The sequence below is a fragment of the Spermophilus citellus genome, assembly GCF_964194105.1.
Source record: "Spermophilus citellus genome assembly, chromosome: 11".
NCBI lineage: Eukaryota > Metazoa > Chordata > Mammalia > Rodentia > Sciuridae > Spermophilus > Spermophilus citellus.
In genome coordinates, this window is record NC_138192.1 from 34,834,288 (window position 1) to 34,854,939 (window position 20,652).

At 37.3% G+C, this 20,652-nt stretch overlaps 1 protein-coding gene across 1 annotated transcript in view; it reads right to left on the minus strand.

Moving 5' to 3' along the window:
- Positions 1 to 20,652, minus strand: part of MAP3K2 (mitogen-activated protein kinase kinase kinase 2) — a 78,320-nt gene that overhangs the window by 12,667 nt on the left and 45,001 nt on the right. Inside the window, exons 8-12 of the mRNA XM_081260872.1 lie at positions 14,544 to 14,674; positions 13,626 to 13,705; positions 4,213 to 4,280; positions 3,954 to 4,046; positions 3,058 to 3,264 (exon numbers count right to left, since the gene is read on the minus strand). Coding sequence (XP_081116998.1) covers positions 3,058 to 3,264; positions 3,954 to 4,046; positions 4,213 to 4,280; positions 13,626 to 13,705; positions 14,544 to 14,674 — 579 coding nt within the window. The remainder of the gene's footprint in view (positions 1 to 3,057; positions 3,265 to 3,953; positions 4,047 to 4,212; positions 4,281 to 13,625; positions 13,706 to 14,543; positions 14,675 to 20,652) is intronic.

Here is a 20,652-nt window from a genome sequence, read left to right on the forward strand (position 1 = left end):
CCATATAAAAATAAATAAGTAAATATATAAAAATTAAAAAAATTATAAATCCAAATAAGATTCATATCTACAACTCCTATTTTTCTAATAAGATTTTTCCCCCAATTACAAATGTGACAGCATCTTTCACTGAATCTAAGATGCCACTGATTATAAGATTCACTATTTCTAACTTTTATCAATGCAATATTTATAATTACTTTATCAGCTTCTACCTACAGTGTCAAAAGCTGGAAGGAGCACTGTTTCCATCCTAACAACAAGAGTATCCTGGGTAATCTACAAAATTATAACCTTTACTGAACCTGTTGGAATGTTTTCCAGCCTGAAATTGGAGGAAAAATAAGCACCTCCAAGGAGAGATGGAACACAAGCACTGGCACACTTGTGGAGGGGCAGAAAGATCCACAATGGCAGGTAAGAAAAACTCAGTTCCACTTTTAACAAGCATGGGCTACATGAGAATACCAAACACTAGCGAGATCCTGACATAAAGTGGTTTCAGACTTTTCCATAGACAATCTCCATGCACTCATAGGAGCAAGAGACCAGAGAAAGCCTCCTTTTGTAAGTTAAGACCTGAAGAATAAAATGAGCACTGTTGTTACTCTCTTCAGCTCTTCTCCCCTAAGACGTAAAAACCTTAAACTGTTGGAAGAAAGGGAGGCAAGAAACATCACCCACAGATGAGGAGAATAAGAAAAAAAGGGTGGGGGCTTATCCCTGAGGAGGGGCTAGAAACTATCATGGAGAAAACCCATCTCTGAGAACTGCAGAACTAGAGCCTGCCTAAGATGGAATCTGCATGGGACAGCTCTCAGCCCTCTATCCTGCCTCTCCTATAATATGCTAACAAGTAGCATCATGTACTGCTGAGGGAGGAGTGAGAGCACAGATAGACCTTCTCTCTCTGAAAAGGAAGGCCAAAAGCTGAGACTGGAGCATCACCATGGAGAAAATCCCTCTAGAAAACCAATACAAGGTAATTCTAGAGGAATTTGAAGTCAGTGGTAAATAGAAATACCAGCAACCACCAAATCTAAACCCAGCTGACTAGACCAATCAATCCCCCACAGTAATTGCCTAGGCAGAATAGTTGTGTCTATTTCCAGGCATAAATTATATTTACCTCAGTCTCCATTATCTGGCATTCAGTGTAAAGTTATAAGATGCAAAAAAGCAAACAAAAAAAATCAAAAGAGAAATCAATTAATACAAGACTTAAGTGATTTAGACAGGATATTTAAAAGTAACTACGATTACAGTGTTAAAGGTTCTAATTAAAAAAAAAAAAAGCCAACAACAGGCAGAGAATTTCAACAGAAATAAAAACTGAAGAAAAGAGTCAAATGAAAATGCTTGAAATTTAAAAAAAAAAATCCTTCAAAAGAATAGACTCAGCAGGGCTGAGGAATGAGTCATGAATCTGAAAACAGATCAATAAAAGTTTTTCAAACTAAGAGAGAATGTTTGTAAATTCAAGTGCACAAAGATGTATAAGACACTATCAATTAGTCTACTGCATAGGTAGTAGAATAAAGAAAAATTTAAAATGGAATAGAAGAAATATTTAAAGAGATAATATCAGAATATTTTTGAGGGAAACTGCAGTGAAAGAACATTAGTTGAGAATCTCATATCGATATATCCAGACACACCATATTCAAACTTTTGGAAACCAAAAGAAAAATCTTAAAAGCAGCTGCTAGGGGGACAGGTAACAGGGGTGGGGGTGGTCGTGGTACAGAGTTGATGTATAGAGAAGCACACTGTATACAGTATGACAAAAACAAGATTATAACAGATTTCTCCTTATAAAGTATGTAAACAAGAAGAAAATGGAGAGATAACTTTTAAGTGCTGAATTTTTTTTAAAAACCCAAAAATAATGCCCAGAACACTATACCCAGGAAAACAAAAATATTTCAAAATGAAAAAGACTTCTATAAACAAAAGCTGAAAAGAATTTATTGCTAACAGACTAGTTTTATAAGAAAGTTTAAATGCAAATAATCTCCCTCCCCCTCCTCCTCTTCCTTCTTTTTTTTTTGGGGGGGGGGAGGATTGAACTTAGGGTTCACACAGGCTAGACAAGTATTCTACCACTAAGCTAAACCCCAGCCCTTCTTTTATTTTGAGACATGGTCCTGCTATATTGCTCAGGCTGGCCTGGAATTTGAAATCCTCCTGCCTCAACCTCCCAAATAGTTGGAATTACAGGTGTGTGCCACCCAGCTATATGCAATTCTCTAGAAAAAAGGAATCTGATACTTGACTGCATCTATATAAACAAAGATTTATAGAAATAGATAAACAGATGGTATATATATAAAGGATATTAAGGATATTCTTTTATTTTGTATCACTTTAAATACAGCTGTCTAAAGCAAAGAAAAAACAACAGTGTGGGGTTATAGACATAAAAACTAAAGTATGACAACACTAGCATAACAGGGAGAAATTCATAGCATACAAATTTTACTACAATAAATATCTTTAAGAATGAATCTTTGATAAAGTCCAAATACTTTAAAATCTAGCCTTAGTTACCACTATAATCCATTCCTATGATTTAAAGTAAGCTGTCTCCCACATTAGCAAATATGAATTACTCTCAATTTTCAAATTGTCATGGCCTCTTATACATGTCACTTCATTAACTACTGAATTTCTACTCAGGTCTTAGATCTACACTAAATGCAATACTATATTTATTTCTCTATATACCATTTATCCCATTAGACTATATCTTAGAGATCATGTTTGAAATCTCAGTTTTAGGAACTCGACAAGGATATATGGAATGGAACAGATGACAAATTGAATAGCTGATAACATTTTTTCTAATAAAAATGAAGGACAGAATTAACAAGAGTAATCAGCAATAATACCATTATTACACCAGACATTCCGGCCATTTTTAGAAACTCCCATTATGATCTCTTTTGAAAAGTCTTGTCTTACCATGAATACTCATTTGGTATTTATTCCTGTTAATATTATAAAATTCTGCAAGGTTCTGCTATACATTTCACTATGACAATTTTTATTACTTACAACGGCTGGGTGGGCTGATGTCCATTACAGTCAAAGTAGGATTGTCTATATCACTTCCCCTTCTTCTTATTCGACTATCATCATACTCTGGGGTAAAGATGCTGCTTCCACTACTAGTACTTAAGGAGTGATCAGTAGGACTGAAACTCACAGGAGATCTGAAGCTGGTCCCCTGGGTTCTTCTAGCTCTTGGAAAAGTTTTTCGACCTACAAAATGAAAACAGAATTAACTTATTCCTTTTGTTAATATGTTTTAGTTTTAAAGTATTAAAATTTATATGGTAGGAAACACATTTTTCTGGTAACTAGGCTAAAGAACTGAAATGGCAATAATTGTGGGGTTAAAAAAAAACTAGGATCTAAACATAAATTCAAATAGTAAATTATGTACATACATGCACATACACAAAATAAACTACAAAATAGAAGCCCTTCATTTTTGGATAAAAAAAATAATTTATTCTCATTTCCAATGATTTTAAAATACAAAACAAAAACTAAAAAGTTTATAGGTAGTTTTTCCCCTAAAATGGACAATACATGTATGAATTTTATCATTAAGGAATAATTTTCTAATTAATCATTTTAAAATTATTCCTTTTCCCCCATATTTTATTGTATATTATAATTCTATATTTTAAATCATGGAATTTGTCAAATTACTCCTTTTAAAAGAAAGAAAGATCTAAGTATTACTACATTTTAGAAACAATACTAAAATGTAACTATAGTTTTAGTTATGACCCAATTTCCTTAAAAAGGCTTTTTTTAAAACCAGAAAACTGATTCAAAAACAATTTTTATATTACACAAATGAATTTTTTCCTGACATTTTCTATTTAGTTTTATATTTGAGATTTTTCCAAAGTGTTATGATCTAACTGCCAGAAACTTACCATCATTATATTCTTGATGATGATACGAAACATGATACCTTCTTGGATATGTTCCTCCTTTTCCATACTTCTCAAAGATAGGGTTATCGTAGTCTGTGAAGACATAAGAAAGCTACATCACAAAAAAGTCAAGTGTTTCTAATGATGAAAAGTATACTGACAAAATTTTTGATTTTTCAAAAATCTTCCCTCTCTCCTCCCCCGCTAAAACATTACTGTAACATAAATATTTAAATATTTAGAATTCATATAGTCTAACCTGAAAACTCCTGATGATTATCTGGGTAGCTCTGTGCCCTGGGCATTCGTGATTTTGGATAGCTTTCTCTATAAACAGAAAATGTCACATTAAAGAAAATATTAAAATAAAATGTAAAAAATATTTAAGCCATATCTGTGTGTTTGTGGGTCTTTACAAACATTTATTTGATACATATAGGAAAATGTATATTGCATACAGCTTTTAAAATTAACCTATATAGTGGTAAGAATGATGCATTTTGGAATCATAGTTATCTAGAAACACCTATCAGTCCAAGCTCTGTATAAGCAAGATCATCTTTGCATCTATATAAAAAAAAATAATATCAAACTCATCAAATACACACACACACACACACACACACACACACACACACACACACACATATATACATATATGTAAGCATTCAGGAGAGTACATTCCAAATAGTATTCACTATATAGTTTTCTAATTGCTACTTCCCTAACTTTCTTAAATGTCTATCTTCAGGTAGACACTGACACAGACAAGAGTTTCACGTAGACAGACAATTGATCCCTAAAACCAAATAGAAAAAATTATAAAGCAATTCTAGGGATTAAATAAGTGAAGATTTTAATACTGACTGTGTGACACAGTATGACTACCAAGAACAATGTCCAATTACAACCAGAAGAGTGCACATTTGTAACAAAAAAATTCACAGTTGCTACTTGATCCTGCTCACATCCCTGTATTACACAAAAAGTATTTGAATTTTTAAAATGTCAACCAACATACTAAGCCACAATTACAAAGAATTTAAGTTATTTCTGGTGCCAAGATGAATATAATCCTAACAGGGAAGCAACTCAAGAAATCTCCAAAACCAAATATATTAAATTTGGTGAGGATGTGGAGAAAAAGGTACGCTCATACATTGCTGGTGGGACTGCAAATTACTGCAGCCAATATGGAAAGCAGTATGGAGATTACTTGGAAATCTGGGAATGGAACCACCATTTGACTCAACTATTCCTCTCCTTGGTCTATACCCAAAGGACTTAAAAACAGCATACTACAGGGACATAGCCACATCAATGTTTATAGCAGCACAATTCACAATAGCTAAACTGTGGAGCCAACCTAGATGCCCTTCAGTGGATGAATGGATTTAAAAATGAGGCATATAAACACAATGGAATTTGACTCAGCATTAAAAGAGAATAAAATCATGGCATTTGCAAGTAAATGGATGGGGCTGGAGAAGATAATGCTAAGTGAAGTTAGCCAATCCCCAAAAAACAAATGCCAAATGTTTTCTCTGATATAAGGAGGCTGACTCAGAGTGGGGTAGGGAGGAGGAGTAAGGGAGGATTAGATGAATTCTAGATAGGAAAAGAGGGGTGGGAGGGAAAGAAGGGGGCAGGGGATTAGCAAGGATGGTGGAATGTGATGGACATCATTATTCAAAGTACATGTATGAAGACTCAAACTGGGGGTCAACATACTTTATATACAAACAGAGATATGGAAAATTGTGGTATATATGTGTAATAAGAATTGTAGGGGATTGAAGATGGCGGCGAAGGGAGTGCATCACCCCCGTGCGCCGCGTCACTGTGCAGGAGAAAGACAAGGTGAAACAGCTGAAGGCTGTCTTGTTGGGAAATTCCAGCGAAATTGAGGTGCTCCAGAATCTAGTAGAGGGATTTCCATCGCGCGAGGTTCGGCTGCAGGGGCTCGGATGCGGTCGGTCGCATTGCCTGATCGGCGGATCGCCCCGCGGCTGGAGTCTGCGGCGCGCGCTGGGAAGCGGTGAGGTGCCGGAGCGGGGGTGCAGCGATGCGGATTCTGGGGGCTCCTGCCAGCGGCGCAATGGCCGTGCTTAGTGCTGAGTTCTGGCTTTGAGACGGAGGACAGAAGCGGTCCAGTTCGGTTCTTGACACCGGTCGGACCACGGAGGAGGACAGCGGCCGCCATCTTGGAGAGCTGATGGAATCATCCCTGTTTTCTACTGATCTCAGCTCATTCAGCTACGGAACAGGTGATTTCAGGCTGGCATTTGCCTGCGTCTCGCAGACAGATCGCTCAGGCTCAGGGCTAGAGAACCTGTGGGGAATACTCCTTGGGGCTCGCTCCGAGCAAAGCGTGCACCGAGCTCCGAGCAGCCGGGTTCTGGTTCCCGCAGCTGCTTTGGCCCAGGGCTGGGGAACCCGCGGAGACTGCGTATTGAAGCCAGATCCTAGTGGAGCGTGCATCGAGCTCGAAGCGGCTGGGTTCTGACCCCCGGAACAGTTTTGGCCCAGGGCTGGGGAACACGCGGGGACTGCGTCTTTGAGCCTGCTCCCAGCAGAGCGTGCACCGAGCTCGGAGAGCTTGGAGTGGCCGGGCTCTGGCTCCCGGAGCTGCTTTGGCCTAGGGCTGGGGAACCTGCGGAGATCGCTCCTTGGAGCCTGCACCTAGCGGAGCGTGCACCGGGCTCGGAGAGGCCGGATTCTGGCTCCCGGAGCGGCTTTGGCCCAGGGACGGGGACCCTGCGGTAACTGCTTCTCGGTCCGGGTCCTGCTGGGTGCAGTGGGGGCCAGAGGGGCAGAGGGGAGCTGCCGCCTGCGCCCAGAACAGGCCAAGTGACCCGCCGGCATGGTATCATGACACCCCAACTGCAGCTGGGGCCGAAGAGAGTAGCCGCCTACGCCTGGAACAGGACCAGCGACCCGAAGGTGCGGTAGCCAAGTCACCCCATTTGGAGTAGGGGCTGTGTAGAACCGCCGTCTGAGCCTACAAGGTAGGCAGACCTTCGACCCACTGGCAGGACAGGCCCGGTAGCCTGCCAGCATGGTGGACACGTAGCACCGAGGCAGTCACGTCACACTGGTTGGAGTGGGGGTGGAGTAGAGCCAGCACCCGTGTCCGGAAAAGGCCCAGCGACCCGTTGGAGAGGCAGTCAGGTAGCCCCATTTGGAGTGGGGGCTGAGCAGAACTGCTGCCCGAGCCCGCAAGGTAGGCAGACTTGCGACTCACCGGCGGAACAGGCCCGGTAGCCTGCCAGTGTGGTGGACACGTAGCACCGAGGCAGTCACGTCACACTGGTTGGAGTGGGGGTGGAGTAGAGCCAGCACCCGTGACCGGAAAAGGCCCAGCGACCCGTTGGAGAGGCAGTCAGGTAGCCCCATTTGGAGTGGGGGCTGAGCAGAACTGCTGCCCGAGCCCGCAAGGTAGGCAGACCTGCGACTCACTGGCGGAACAGGCCTAGAGGCCTGCCAGCGTGGTAGACACGTCACACCAATTGGAGTAGGGGCAGAGCAGAGCCTTCGCCCACATCCGGATCAGGACCAACCACCCGAGGGCATGGTAGTTACGTCACCACAATTGGAGTGGGGGCAGAGCAGAGCTGCCACCTGCGCCCGCAGGGTGGGCAGACCTGCGATCGACCAGCGTGGTAGACAGATCACCCTAATTAGAGGAGGAGCACAGCCACTACCCGCCCTGCAAGGGAGATTTTCCAACTATACAAGAGCAATATAAATAAATAGGGGGAAAATTTCAAAAACACAACAGTTTCACCAAGCAGAAAGAAACGCGAGCAGTATGAAAAGACAAGGAAAGAAAGGACCACAAGCAGTGCAGGTCAACTCAACTTTAGAAGAGATAATAGCTGCAACAGATGGAATGTCAGATAAAGAGTTCAGGATATACATGCTTCAGATGATCTGGAGTCTCAAGGAAGACATGAGACAGCAAAATCAGACAATGAAAGATCACTTTGACAAGGAACTACATAAACAAATCCAGGAAGCAAAAGATCAATTACACAGGGAGATAGAAGTAATAAAAAACAAACAAATAGAAATCCTAGAAATGCAGGAAGCAATAAACCAACTTAAAAACTCAATTGAGAATACTATCAGCAGAGTAGATAGATCACTTAGAAGACAGAACATCAGACAATGAAGACAAAGTATTTCAACTTGAAAAGAAATAGACAGCTCAGCAAGACTGCTAAGAAACCATGAGCAGAACATCCAAGAAATATGGGATAACATTAAAAGACCAAACTTAAGAGTCATTGGGATACAAGAAGGCACAGAGCTACAAACCAAAGGAATAAACAATCTATTCAATGAAATAATACGAGAAAACTTCCCAGACTTGAAGAATGAGACAGAATCCCAAATCCTAGAAGCCTACAGGACGCCGAATGTGCAAAATCATAAGAGATCCACACCTAGACACATCATAATGAAGATGCCCAACATACAGAATAAGGAGAGAATTTTAAAAGCTACAAGAGAAAGGAAGCAGATTACATTTAGGGGTAAACCAATCAGGATAACAGCTGATCTCTCAACACAGACTCTAAAAGCTAGAAGATCCTGGAATAACATATTTCAAACACTGAAAGAAAATGGGTTCCAACCAAGAATCGTGTATCCGGCGAAATTAAGCTTCAGGATGGAAGATGAAATTAAAACCTTCCACGATAAACAAAAGTTAAAAGAATTTGCAGCTAGAAAACCATCTCTTCAAAAAATCCTTGGCAAAACATTACAGGAAGAGGAAATGGAAAATAACAATGAAAACCAACAGTGGGAGGTAGGACAGTAAAGGGGGGAAAGTAATCAAAGGGGAAAACAAATCAGGTTTAGTAACATTAATAAACAAATATGTCTGGAAAAACAAACCATATCTCAATAATAACCCTAAATGTTAATGGCTTAAACTCACCAATTAAGAGACACAGGCTAGTTGAATGGATCACAAAACAAGACCCAACAATATGCTGCCTACAGGAGATGCATTTGATAGGAAAAGATATACATAGACTGAAGATGAAAGGTTGGGAAAAATCATATCACTCATATGGACTTCGGAAACAAGCAGGAGTGTCCATATTCATATCTAATAAAATAGATTTCAAGCCAAAGTTAATCAAAAGGGATAAAGAGGGACACTACATACTGCTCAAGGGAACCATATACCAACAAGACATAACAATCATAAATATATATGCCCCAAACAATGGTGCAGCTATGTTCATCAAGCAAACTCTTCTCAAGTTCAAGAGTCTAATAGACCACCATACAATAATCATGGGAGACTTCAACACACCTCTCTCACCACTGGACAGATCTTCCAAACAAAAGTTAAATAGGAAACTATAGAACTCAATAACACAATTAATAACCTAGACTTAATTGACATATATAGAATATACCACCCAACATCAAGCAGTTACACTTTTTTCTCAGCAACACATGGATCCTTCTCAAAAATAGATCATATATTATGTCACAGGGCAACTCTTAGACAATATAAAGGAGTAGAGATAATACCATGCATCTTATCTGATCATAATGGAATGAAACTGAAAATCAACGATAAAAGAAGGAAGGAAAAATCATGCATCACTTGGAGAATGAACAATAGGTTACTGAATGATCAATGGGTTTTAGAAGACATCAAGGAGGAAATTAAAAACTTCTTAGAGTTAAATGAAAACTCAGACACAACATATCGGAATCTATGAGACACATTGAAAGCAGTTCTAAGAGGAAAATTCATTGCTTGGAGTTCATTCCTTAAAAAAAGAAAAAACCAACAAATAAATGATGTCATACTTCATCTCAAAATCCTAGAAAAAGAAGAGCAAAACAACAGCAAAAGAAGTAGAAGGCAAGAAATAATTAAAATCAGAGCTGAAATTAATGAAATCGAAACAAAAGAAACAATTGAAAAAATTGACAAAACTAAAAGTTGGTTCTTTGAAAAAATAAATAAAATCGACAGACCCTTAGCCATGCTAACGAAGAGAAGAAGAGAGAGAACTCAAATTACTAGCATACGGGATGAAAAAGGCAATATCACAACAGACACTTCAGAAGTACAGAAGATAATCAGAAATTATTTTGAATCCTTATATTCCAATAAAATAGAAGATAGTGGAGGCATAGATAAATTTCTTAAGTCATATGATCTGCCCAGATTGAGTCAGGAGGATATAGACAACCTAAACAGACCAATAACAATAGAGGAAATAGAAGAAACCATCAAAAGACTACCAGCTAAGAAAAGCCCAGGACCAGATGGGTATACAGCAGAGTTTTACAAAACCTTTAAAGAGGAACTAACACCAATACTTTTCAAGCTATTTCAGGAAATAGAAAAAGAGGGAGAACTTCCAAATACATTCTACGAGGCCAACATCACCCTGATACCTAAACCAGACAAAGACACTTCAAAGAAAGAAAACTACAGACCAATATCTCTAATGAACCTAGATGCAAAAATCCTCAATAAAATTCTGGCGAATTGGATTAAAAAACATATCAAAAAAATTATACACCATGATCAAGTAGGATTCATCCCTGGGATGCAAGGCTGGTTCAATATACGGAAATCAATAAATGTTATTCACCACATCAATAGACTTAAAAATAAGAACCATATGATCAACTCGATAGATGCAGAAAAAGCATTCGACAAAGTACAGCATCCCTTTATGGTCAAAACTTTAGAAAAATTAGGGATAACAGGATCATACCTCCACATTGTAAAAGCAATCTATGATAAGACACAGGCCAGCATCATTCTGAATGGAGAAAAATTGAAGGCATTCCCTCTAAAATCTGGAACAAGACAGGGATGCCCTCTATCACCACTTCTGTTCAACATAGTCCTCGAAACACTGGCCAGAGCAATTAGACGAAAGAAATTAAAGGCATAAAAATAGGAAAAGAAGAACTTAAATTATCACTATTTGCAGATGACATGATTTTATACCTAGCAGACCCAAAAGAGTCTACAATGAAACTATTAGAGCTAATAAATGAATTCAGCAAAGTGGCAGGATATAAAATCAATACGTATAAATCAAAGGCATTCCTGTATATCAGCGACAAATCCTCTGAAACGGAAATGAGGACAACTACTCCATTCACAATATCCCCCCAAAAAATAAAATACTTGGGAATCAACCTAACAAAAGAGGTGAAAGACTTATACAATGAAAACTACAGAATCCTAAAGAGAGATATAGAAAAAGACCTTAGAAGATGGAAAAATATACCCTGTTCATGGATAGGCAGAACTAACATCATCAAAATGGCGATATTACCAAAAGTTCTCTATAGGTTTAATGCAATGCCAATCAAAATCCCAACAGCATTTCTTGTAGAAACAGATAAAACAATCATGAAATTTATATGGAATAATAAAACACCCAGAATAGCAAAAACAATGCTAAGCAGGAAGTGTGTATCAGGCGGTATAGCGATACCAGACTTCAAACTATACTACCGAGCAATAGTAACAAAAACAGCATGGTGCTGGTACCAAAACAGGCGGGTGGACCAATGGTACAGAATAGAGGACACAGTAACCAATCCACAAAACTACAACTATCTTATATTTGATAAAGGGGCTAAAAGCATGCAATGGAGGAAGGATAGCATCTTCAACAAATGGTGCTGGGAAAACTGGAAATCCATATGCATCAAAACGAAACTGAATCCCTTTCTCTCACCATGCACAAAAGTTAACTCAAAATGGATCAAGGAGCTGGATATTAAATCAGAGACATGGCGTCTGATAGAAGAAAAAGTGGGCTATGACCTACATACTGTGGGGTCGGGCTCCAAATTCCTCAATAGGACACCCATAGCACAAGAGTTAATAACAAGAATCAACAAATGGGACTTACTTAAACTAAAAAGTTTTTTCTCAGCAAGAGAAACAATAAGAGAGGTAAATAGGGAGCCTACATCCTGGGAACAAATTTTTACTCCTCACACTTCAGATAGAGCCCTAATATCCAGAGTATACAAAGAACTCAAAAAATTAGACAATAAGATAACAAATAACCCAATCAACAAATAGGCCAAGGACCTGAACAGACACTTCTCAGAGGAGGATATACAATCAATCAACAAGTACATGAAAAAATGCTCACCATCGCTAGCAGTCAGAGAAATGCAAATCAAAACCACCCTAAGATACCATCTCACCCCAGTAAGATTGGCAGCCATTATGAAGTCCAACAACAACAAGTGCTGGAGAGGATGCGGGGAAAAGGGTACACTTGTTCATTGTTGGTGGGACTGCAAATTGGTGCAGCCCATTTGGAAAGCAGTATGGAGATTTCTTGGAAAGCTGGGAATGGAACCACCATTTGACCCAGCTATTCCCCTTCTCGGTCTATTCCCTAAAGACCTAAAAAGAGCATGCTACAGGGACACTGCTACATCGATGTTCATAGCAGCACAATTCACGATAGCAAGATTGTGGAACCAACCTAGATGCCCTTCAATAGACGAATGGATAAAAAAAATGTGGCATTTATACACAATGGAGTTTTACTCTGCATTAAAAAATGACAAAATCATAGAATTTGGAGGGAAATGGATGGCATTAGAGCAGATTATGCTAAGTGAAGCTAGCCAATCCTTAAAACACAAATGCCAAATGACTTCTTTGATATAAGGGGAGTAACCAAGGACAGGGTAGGGACGAAGAGCTTGAGAAGAAGATCAACATTAAACAGGGACGAGAGGTGGGAGGGAAAGGGAGAGAGAAGGGAATTGCATGGAAATGGAAGGTGATCCTCAGGGTTATACAAAATTACATATAAGAGGAAATGAGGGGTAAGAGAAGAATAATACAAGTGGAAGAAATGATTTACAGTAGAGGGGGTAGAGAGAGAAAAGGGGAGGGGAGGGGAGGGGAGGGGGAATAGTAGAGAATAGGATAGACAGCAGAATACATCAGACACTAAAATGGCAATATGTAAATCAATGGAGGTGTAACTGATGTGATACAGCAATCTGTATACGGGGTAAAAATGGAGTTCATAACCCACTTGAATCAAACTGTGAAATATGATATATTAAGAACTATGTTTTGAACGACCAACAATAAAAAATAAATAAAAAAAAAATAAAAAAATAAAAAGTTCCAACAGTTAAAAAAAAAAAAAGAATTGTAATGCAAAAAAAAAGTACATTTATATAAAGGCATGAATTGGCGTAAACATACTTCATATACAAAGATATGAAAAACTGCTCTATATGTGTAATAAGAATTGTAATGCATTCTGATGTCATGTATTTAAAAAAATCAATTAAAAAAAGAAAAATATGATGTTTCATAAGTACAGTTTTTAAAAATAAGCACACATAAATTCTAAGTTTGCATTTGGCTTCAAACACATCTTTGGCAAGCAGAAACACTTAAAACAGTATCATCAGATATCATTTTAGCCAATAACACTGAGTTCCATGAGGTTAAGGGATTTATCTGCACTATAAAGAATTTCATTCACCATCAGTAAGAACAAATATCAATTAACTATATTCCCATAAATGTAGTACAAAGAGTTATTGATAATTTTACATGCTGTGTATATGTGTATATTACTCATATGTATTAAAAAACAAAACTACAATTGACATTACCCATCCAAAGGACTATCAAGTGATGGACAACTTCCTGAGCCAGAATTTTCAGGGCTGCTTAAAGATAATGGATCCAGCATCTAGGAAAATAAAGAGTTCCATCATGATTCAATCTGATACAACCAAAAGTCTTTAAAAAATATTTTATTGAGATAAAACTAACCCATTTAAAGGGCATAATTCTACGGCTCTTGATATACGGACAGCTGTGTAACCCTTACCACAATTTTTGAACACTTTCATTACCTTCAAAAGAAACCATACCCAATAGCAGTCACTCTCCAGAGTTATTCATTTCTAAATGTCTTGCACAGGTAGGCTTACTTCAAAGTTCCCTAATAGTCCTTTAAAATAATTAAAGCTAAAATGTTTCATATAATTTTACTTACTGAAAACTGAATGATGGCCCCACCCTAATTGAGACTAATTACACAGTGACTACTACTGCAGTAGTGTGAACATCCAATGTTAAGAAAATAATAGCAACTCTATAAAAACATTTTAATACTGAATTATTTTAAAAAAGTTATAAAAAGTTCACAAACCTCAGTTTCATAAAGTTAAATATTTGTAATTTTGTTCTTTCAAGTGTTAATGTAAAAAATCTGAATGCTAGTTATCCCTGGGATTAAAAACAAATGCATTCATTCATTCATTTATGGGTAAGCAATATTAAGAAAGGTAGCCTTTCAGCAGTTTTCTGTATACTTCAATACATAAAGGCACATACAAGTTAATGTGCAGTTTCCTGTTTATTTAAATTATTTTGTTCACTTAAGAAAGATACAGGATTGGAGAAAACACACACACACACACACACACACACACACACACACACTCAGATACTTGCCAAATCACACTGACTCTTACCAATATCCCTTTAAATAAAATGAAAAATAACATCTGACTTCAGCTTACTTGGTCCATGCTCTCTGGAATAAATTCTCCTTCACTGTTGATACTAGTGAATGACCCATTCCGGGCTACCTGGTGTAATTCATCTGGAATGTATCCTGGGGGAGGAGAGCTTCTATCTCTATTAGTGGGACCTGAAAAGAATAAAATTATGTGATTTATAAATATCAGAAAGAAAAAAATTGGAGTATAACTAAATAGGCTAATTGGGCATATGCCTGTAACCTTGACCAACTTGGGAGGCTGAGGCAAGAGGATCACAAGTTTAAGGCCTGCCTTAGCAACTTAGTGAGACTCCCATCTCAAAAAATTAAGAGTTGAAGATATAGCTCAGTGGCAAAGTATCCCTGGGTTCAATCCCCGGTACCAAAAAATACTAAGTAGGCTGTATTTCTGAACTATATCAAAATAATTTAAGCAAATGAAACCTAGTGTTTATTAACATTTATCAGAACATTCATGTTTGTAAAACTTCAGATATTCTTACAACCATTCTAAACTCCCACTCTACTTTAATTATTAACCTCACTGTGATATCCATTTATACTTATCAGGTGCTCTTCTGACTGTTGACAACTACATTATATTTGATGATATATCATAGAAATTTTTTTCACAAGATCTTTATTTTACATTTATGTAGTGCTGAGGATCAAACTCGGTGCCTCAAGCATGCTAGGTGAGCACTCTACCACTGAGCCATAACCCCAGCCAGATGGAATTTTAGATAAATAAATACCACCGCTTTTGAATTTATTGCAGATAATTCATATTTGTAAACTTTTTACATAACTTGTGGAAAGCATCATAATGTAGTGAAAGCATGGAGTCAGACCTTAGTTTAATCTTGGTTCAAGTTATTTACCAGCTGAGTGGCATTGGGAAAGTTACAAGATCATCATGCACCTGTTTCCTAGTTTGTAAACATGGGACTAATTCTCCTTTTTGCAAAAATGTTTTGGTGATAAAATAATTCATGACAAATGAATGCTATCCACATTTATCTCCATGGTATTCTTTCCATTCCTCTTATCTTTAGATACCTTAAGTGAGATTACTTCTTAAATCATTTAGTCCATACTAGGGTATTTTAAATTTGGAATCCTGGACTATATTTCTAGGCACGTAAAATTAAGTCTGTGTGGCAAACCATATTCCTGGAATTTAAATTTCTTTGTAGTTTAGAAAAATGGAGAAATCTGGCTTCCATTTAAGATAGTCCTTTAATTAATCACAATTCTTATCAGATAAAAATCCATCTTATTTTAATGTGGTTCTTTGGAAATAATGCTATGTTTCTGAATATAATTTCTCCCTCACCTTATAATTTTTTGAAATTAAACTAGCAAAAAAGCTTTATCTTTGTGTAAACAGGTCATTTTAAGTATATGCCAGCACTTGTTAGTGAGAAAGAGAGCAGGATAATTACCAAATCCACACTTATCTGTAAAATGTTTAGGGGCTCAATCTGAGTCAGGGTTGATTGAGGCTCTGTTAGCAACTAATAGCCAAAGGAACAAATTGAACCCTAATATTTTTATTCTTCCACATATCACTGGTTATAAAAGACTGACATATTCTACTACTAAAAGGAAATAGGGAGAAAAGAGACTATGAAAATTCCTCCTTTTTAGGGGGTAGGTATTGGAGACTGAACTCAGGGGCACTTGGCCATTGGAGCCACATCCCCAGCCCTATTTTGTATTGTATTTAGAGACAGGGTCTCAGTGAATTGCTTAGTGCCTCGATTTTGCTGAAGTAGGCTTTGAACTCCGGATCCTCCTGCCTCAGTCTCCCAAGCCACTGGGATTACAGGCGTGTGCCACTTCACCCAGCACTCCATCTCCTTTCTTGATAGCCCATTTTTCTTAACCTCTGTTAGTAATGGGCATGCTAATGCACTCTTGGTAATTCTAGATAATTTCTGATTTTTCCCCCTTAATGCTGGCACTAAGGTTAAACAACAAAAATATTTATTGGTAGAATAAGACTGAGGTATTCAGTACAATTTTAATTTAAAAGAAATTTAAAACATCAGCTTAATGCATTAAATTCCATTGTGTATATGTATGTCAAGTTTTTTTTAATCCATTTATCTACTGAAGGGCATCTAGGTTGGTTCCCACAGTTTAGTTATTATGCATTGTGCTGCTGTAAAAATTGATGTGGCTGTGTCCCTGTAGTATACTGTTTTTAAGTCCTTTGGGTATAGACCGAGGAGAGGGACAGCTGGGTCAAATGGTGGCTCCATTCCCAATTTTCCAAAGAATCTCCATACTGCTTTCCGTATTAGCTGCACCAATTTGCATTCCCACCAGCAATGTATAAGTGTGCCTTTTTCCCACATCCTTGTCAACACTTATTGTTTGTCTTCATAATAGCTGCCATTCTGACTGGAGTGAGATGATATCTTAGAGTAGTTTTAATTTGCATTTCTCTAATTGCTAGAGATGATGAGCATTTTTTCATATATTTATTGATTGATTGTATATCCTCTTCTAAGAAGTGTCTGTTCAGGTCCTTGGCCCATTTATTGATTGGGTTATTTGTTTCATTTGGTGCTTAGCTTTCTGAGTTCTTTATATACCCTAGAGATTAGTGCTCTACATGATGTGTGAGGGGTAAAGATTTGCTGTCTATTCACCTCACTGATTGTTTCTTTTGCTGAGAAGAAACTTTTTAGTTTGAGTCTATCCCACTTATTGATTCTTAGTTTTAATTCTTATGCTATGGGAGTCTTATTAAGGAAGTTGGGGCCTAATCAATCCCATATAATGAAGATTAGGGACTACTTTTTCTTCTATTAAACACAGTTTCTGGTTTAATTCCTAGGTCTTGGTCCACTTTGAGTTGAGTTTTGTACATGGTGAGAGATAGGGGTTTAATTTAATTTTGTTGCATATGGATTTCCAGTTTTCCCAGTACCATTTGTTGAATAGGCTATCTTTTCTCCAATGTGTGTTTTTGGTGCCTTTGTCTAATATAAGATAATTGTAATTGTGTGGGTTAGTCTCTTGTGTCCTCAATTCTGTACCATTGGTCTAACAGTCTGTTTTGGTGCCAATACCATGCTGTTTTTGTTACTATTGCTCTGTAGTATGGTTTAATGTCTGGTATAGTGACGCCACCTGCTTCACTCTTCCTGCTATTGCTTTAGCTATTCTGGGTCTCTTATTTTTCCAGATGAATTTCATGAATGCGTTTTCTATTTCTATGAGATATGCCATTGGGATTTTGATCAGAATTGCATTAAATCTGCATAGTGCTTTTGGTAGTATGGTAATTTTAATAATATTAATTCTGCCTATCCAAGGGCAAGGTAGATCTTTCCATCTTCTAAGGTTTTTTTTTTTATTTCTTTCTTTAGGGTTCTCTAGTTTTCATTGTATAGATTTTTCACATCTTTAATGAAAGAGGTGTCCCAAGTATTTTATTTTTTTTGAGGCTATTGTAAATGGGGTATCCTAATCAAATCTTTTGCTTTGTCCCACTCTTCTGTTTCCTCCCTATTTGTCCTTTTGTCCTCTTCTACTTTTGCCCTTCAAATACATAATCTCATGCTATCCTTAATGACCACATATCAGTAGTTTTGAATAATGAAATGCTTTTATCTTTTTTAAAAAAATGCACATTATCAACACTTTATACAAACTGAAGACAACACATAGAACTGAAGAGTTACGAGCACACCTGCCACCAGGCTTGGTGGTACATGCCTGTAATCCCAGCAGCTCAGGAGGCTAAGGCAGGAGAATGGTGAGTCCAATGCTGGCCTCAGCAACTTAGTGAGGCACTAAGCAACTCAGTAAGACCCTATCTTTAAAAAAAAAAAAAAAAAAAAAAAAAAAACCACTGGGGGTGTGGCTCAGTGGTTAAGTGCCCCTGAGTTCAAACCCCAGTACCAAAAAGAAAAAACACATCTGAGCGCTATTTAAACTAAATAGTTTGTCCATTAGGCTTATTGACATACAAGGTGAAAATTTGGTGAATGATAGTTTCTGAACAGATATGTAAATAATCCATCAAACTCTTGAGGTCATTTTCAGATATGCTAGATAATAAATATTTTGGAAAAAAAAAGAAAAAACACATCTGCCTTTCCCAAGCCTTACTAAGGCCACCTTATAATACAGCACATAGGATCTTTATTTCTTTATATCATAACCTTAATTGTAGCAATACAGGGGCTGGGGTTATAACTCTATTCTATTTATATAATTAAAGCATATTCCTGATAAATATATGTAAAGCACTTGCCTCATGCATATAAGGCACTGGGTTCAATCCTCAGCACCACATAAAAAGAAATAAAGATATTGAGTCTATCTTTTTAAAAAATATAGCAATATATTATTAATGGTAAGTAAAAACTGAATAATAAGAAAGTATAATAAAGGCAAAATGTGGTATTTTTTGGCAATCTTTATTGTGATTGCATTCTTCAATAATTAAGACCTTACAGAAAGTTTTAGAAACTTAAGAATCTAGTCTATTAATTTTAATATACTAGAATTACTTTTTTCCCCCTCTTTTCTTTTATCTTGTGTGTGTAGAGGGGAGGGTTTACTGGGGATTTAACTCAGGGGCATTAGACCACTGAGCCACATGCCCAGCCCTGTTTTTTTTTTTTTTAAAAATACATGACATTGGAATGGAATGTATTACAATTCTTATTACACATATAGAGCACAATTTTTCATATCTTTGTATACAAAGTATGTTCATGCCAATTTATGCCTTTATACATGTACTTTTTTTTTCATTACAATTCTTATTACACATATATACCACAATTTTTCATATATCTGTTTGTATATAAAGTAGGTTGATACCCAATTCATGTCTTCATACATGTACTTTGGATAATGATGTCCATCACATTTCACAATTCTTACTAATCCCCTGCCTCCTCCCTTTCCCTCCCTCCCCTCTGCCCTATCTAGAATTCATCTATTCATCCCATGTTCCCCCTCCCTACCCCATTATGAGTCATCCTCCTTATATCAGAGAAAATATTCTGCATTTGTTTTTTGGGGATTGGCTAACTTCACTTAGCATTATCTTCCCCAACTCCATCCATTTACCTGCAAATGCCATGATTTTATTCTCTTTTAACGTTGACTAAAATTCCATTGTGTATATATGCCACATTTTTTTTATCCATTCATCCACTGAAGGGCATCTAGGTTGGCTCCACAGTTTAGCTATTATGAATTGTCCAGCCCTGTTTTTTGTATTTTATTTAGAGACAAGGTCTTACTGGGTTGCTTAGTGCCTTGCTTTTGCTGACACCGGCTTTGAATTTGGGAACACATGCCTCAGCCTCCCAAGCTGCTGAGACTACGGGAGTGTACTACTGCAACCAGTCCCTCTATTCTATTCTATTCTATTTATTTATTTATTTATGTGTGTGTGTGTGTGTGTGGTAATATTGTTTATTGAAGGGTGAAGTATTCAAAGAAGAACTTGGAATTAATTGGACTTAGATATAGAAGAATGTAGAGAGGGATAGATATTCATTTGTTCAAAAAACATTATGCATACCTTACATACTGTCCTAGAAAACAGAGCCAGATTTTGAAATAAAATGATATTTTAATAAATACTGACAAGGCATTAGATAAAACGCAGCATCTATTCCTAATTTTAAAATTTTTCATTAAAATAGGAATATATTTTTTTTAATTATGAAATTTATTAGTCAAACAAAAAAGGTAAAACAAACAAAAAACCCCACAAATATGTGCCCAAGACATAGCTTAAAAAAATACTGCAGATAAGCTTTCAGGTGCCCATCCTTGAACACATTTCCTTCCTTATCCCCCAGGAAGACCACTTGCCCAAATTTGTTGTTGATCATTCATATTCCAATCTTTCTTTCTTTTTAAATGTTTATTTCTTAGTTTTAGGTGGACAAAATATCTTCATTTTACATTTATATGGTGCTGAGGATGGAACCAAGTGCCTTGTGCATGCTAGGCGAGCGCTCTACCACTGAGCCACAACCTTAGCCACTATATTTCTATTTCTGCTATACATGTGTGTATTTCTAAACATGATAATACATTTTTGCATATTCTGAATATGTTATAAATACTAATTCTTCTGCAGA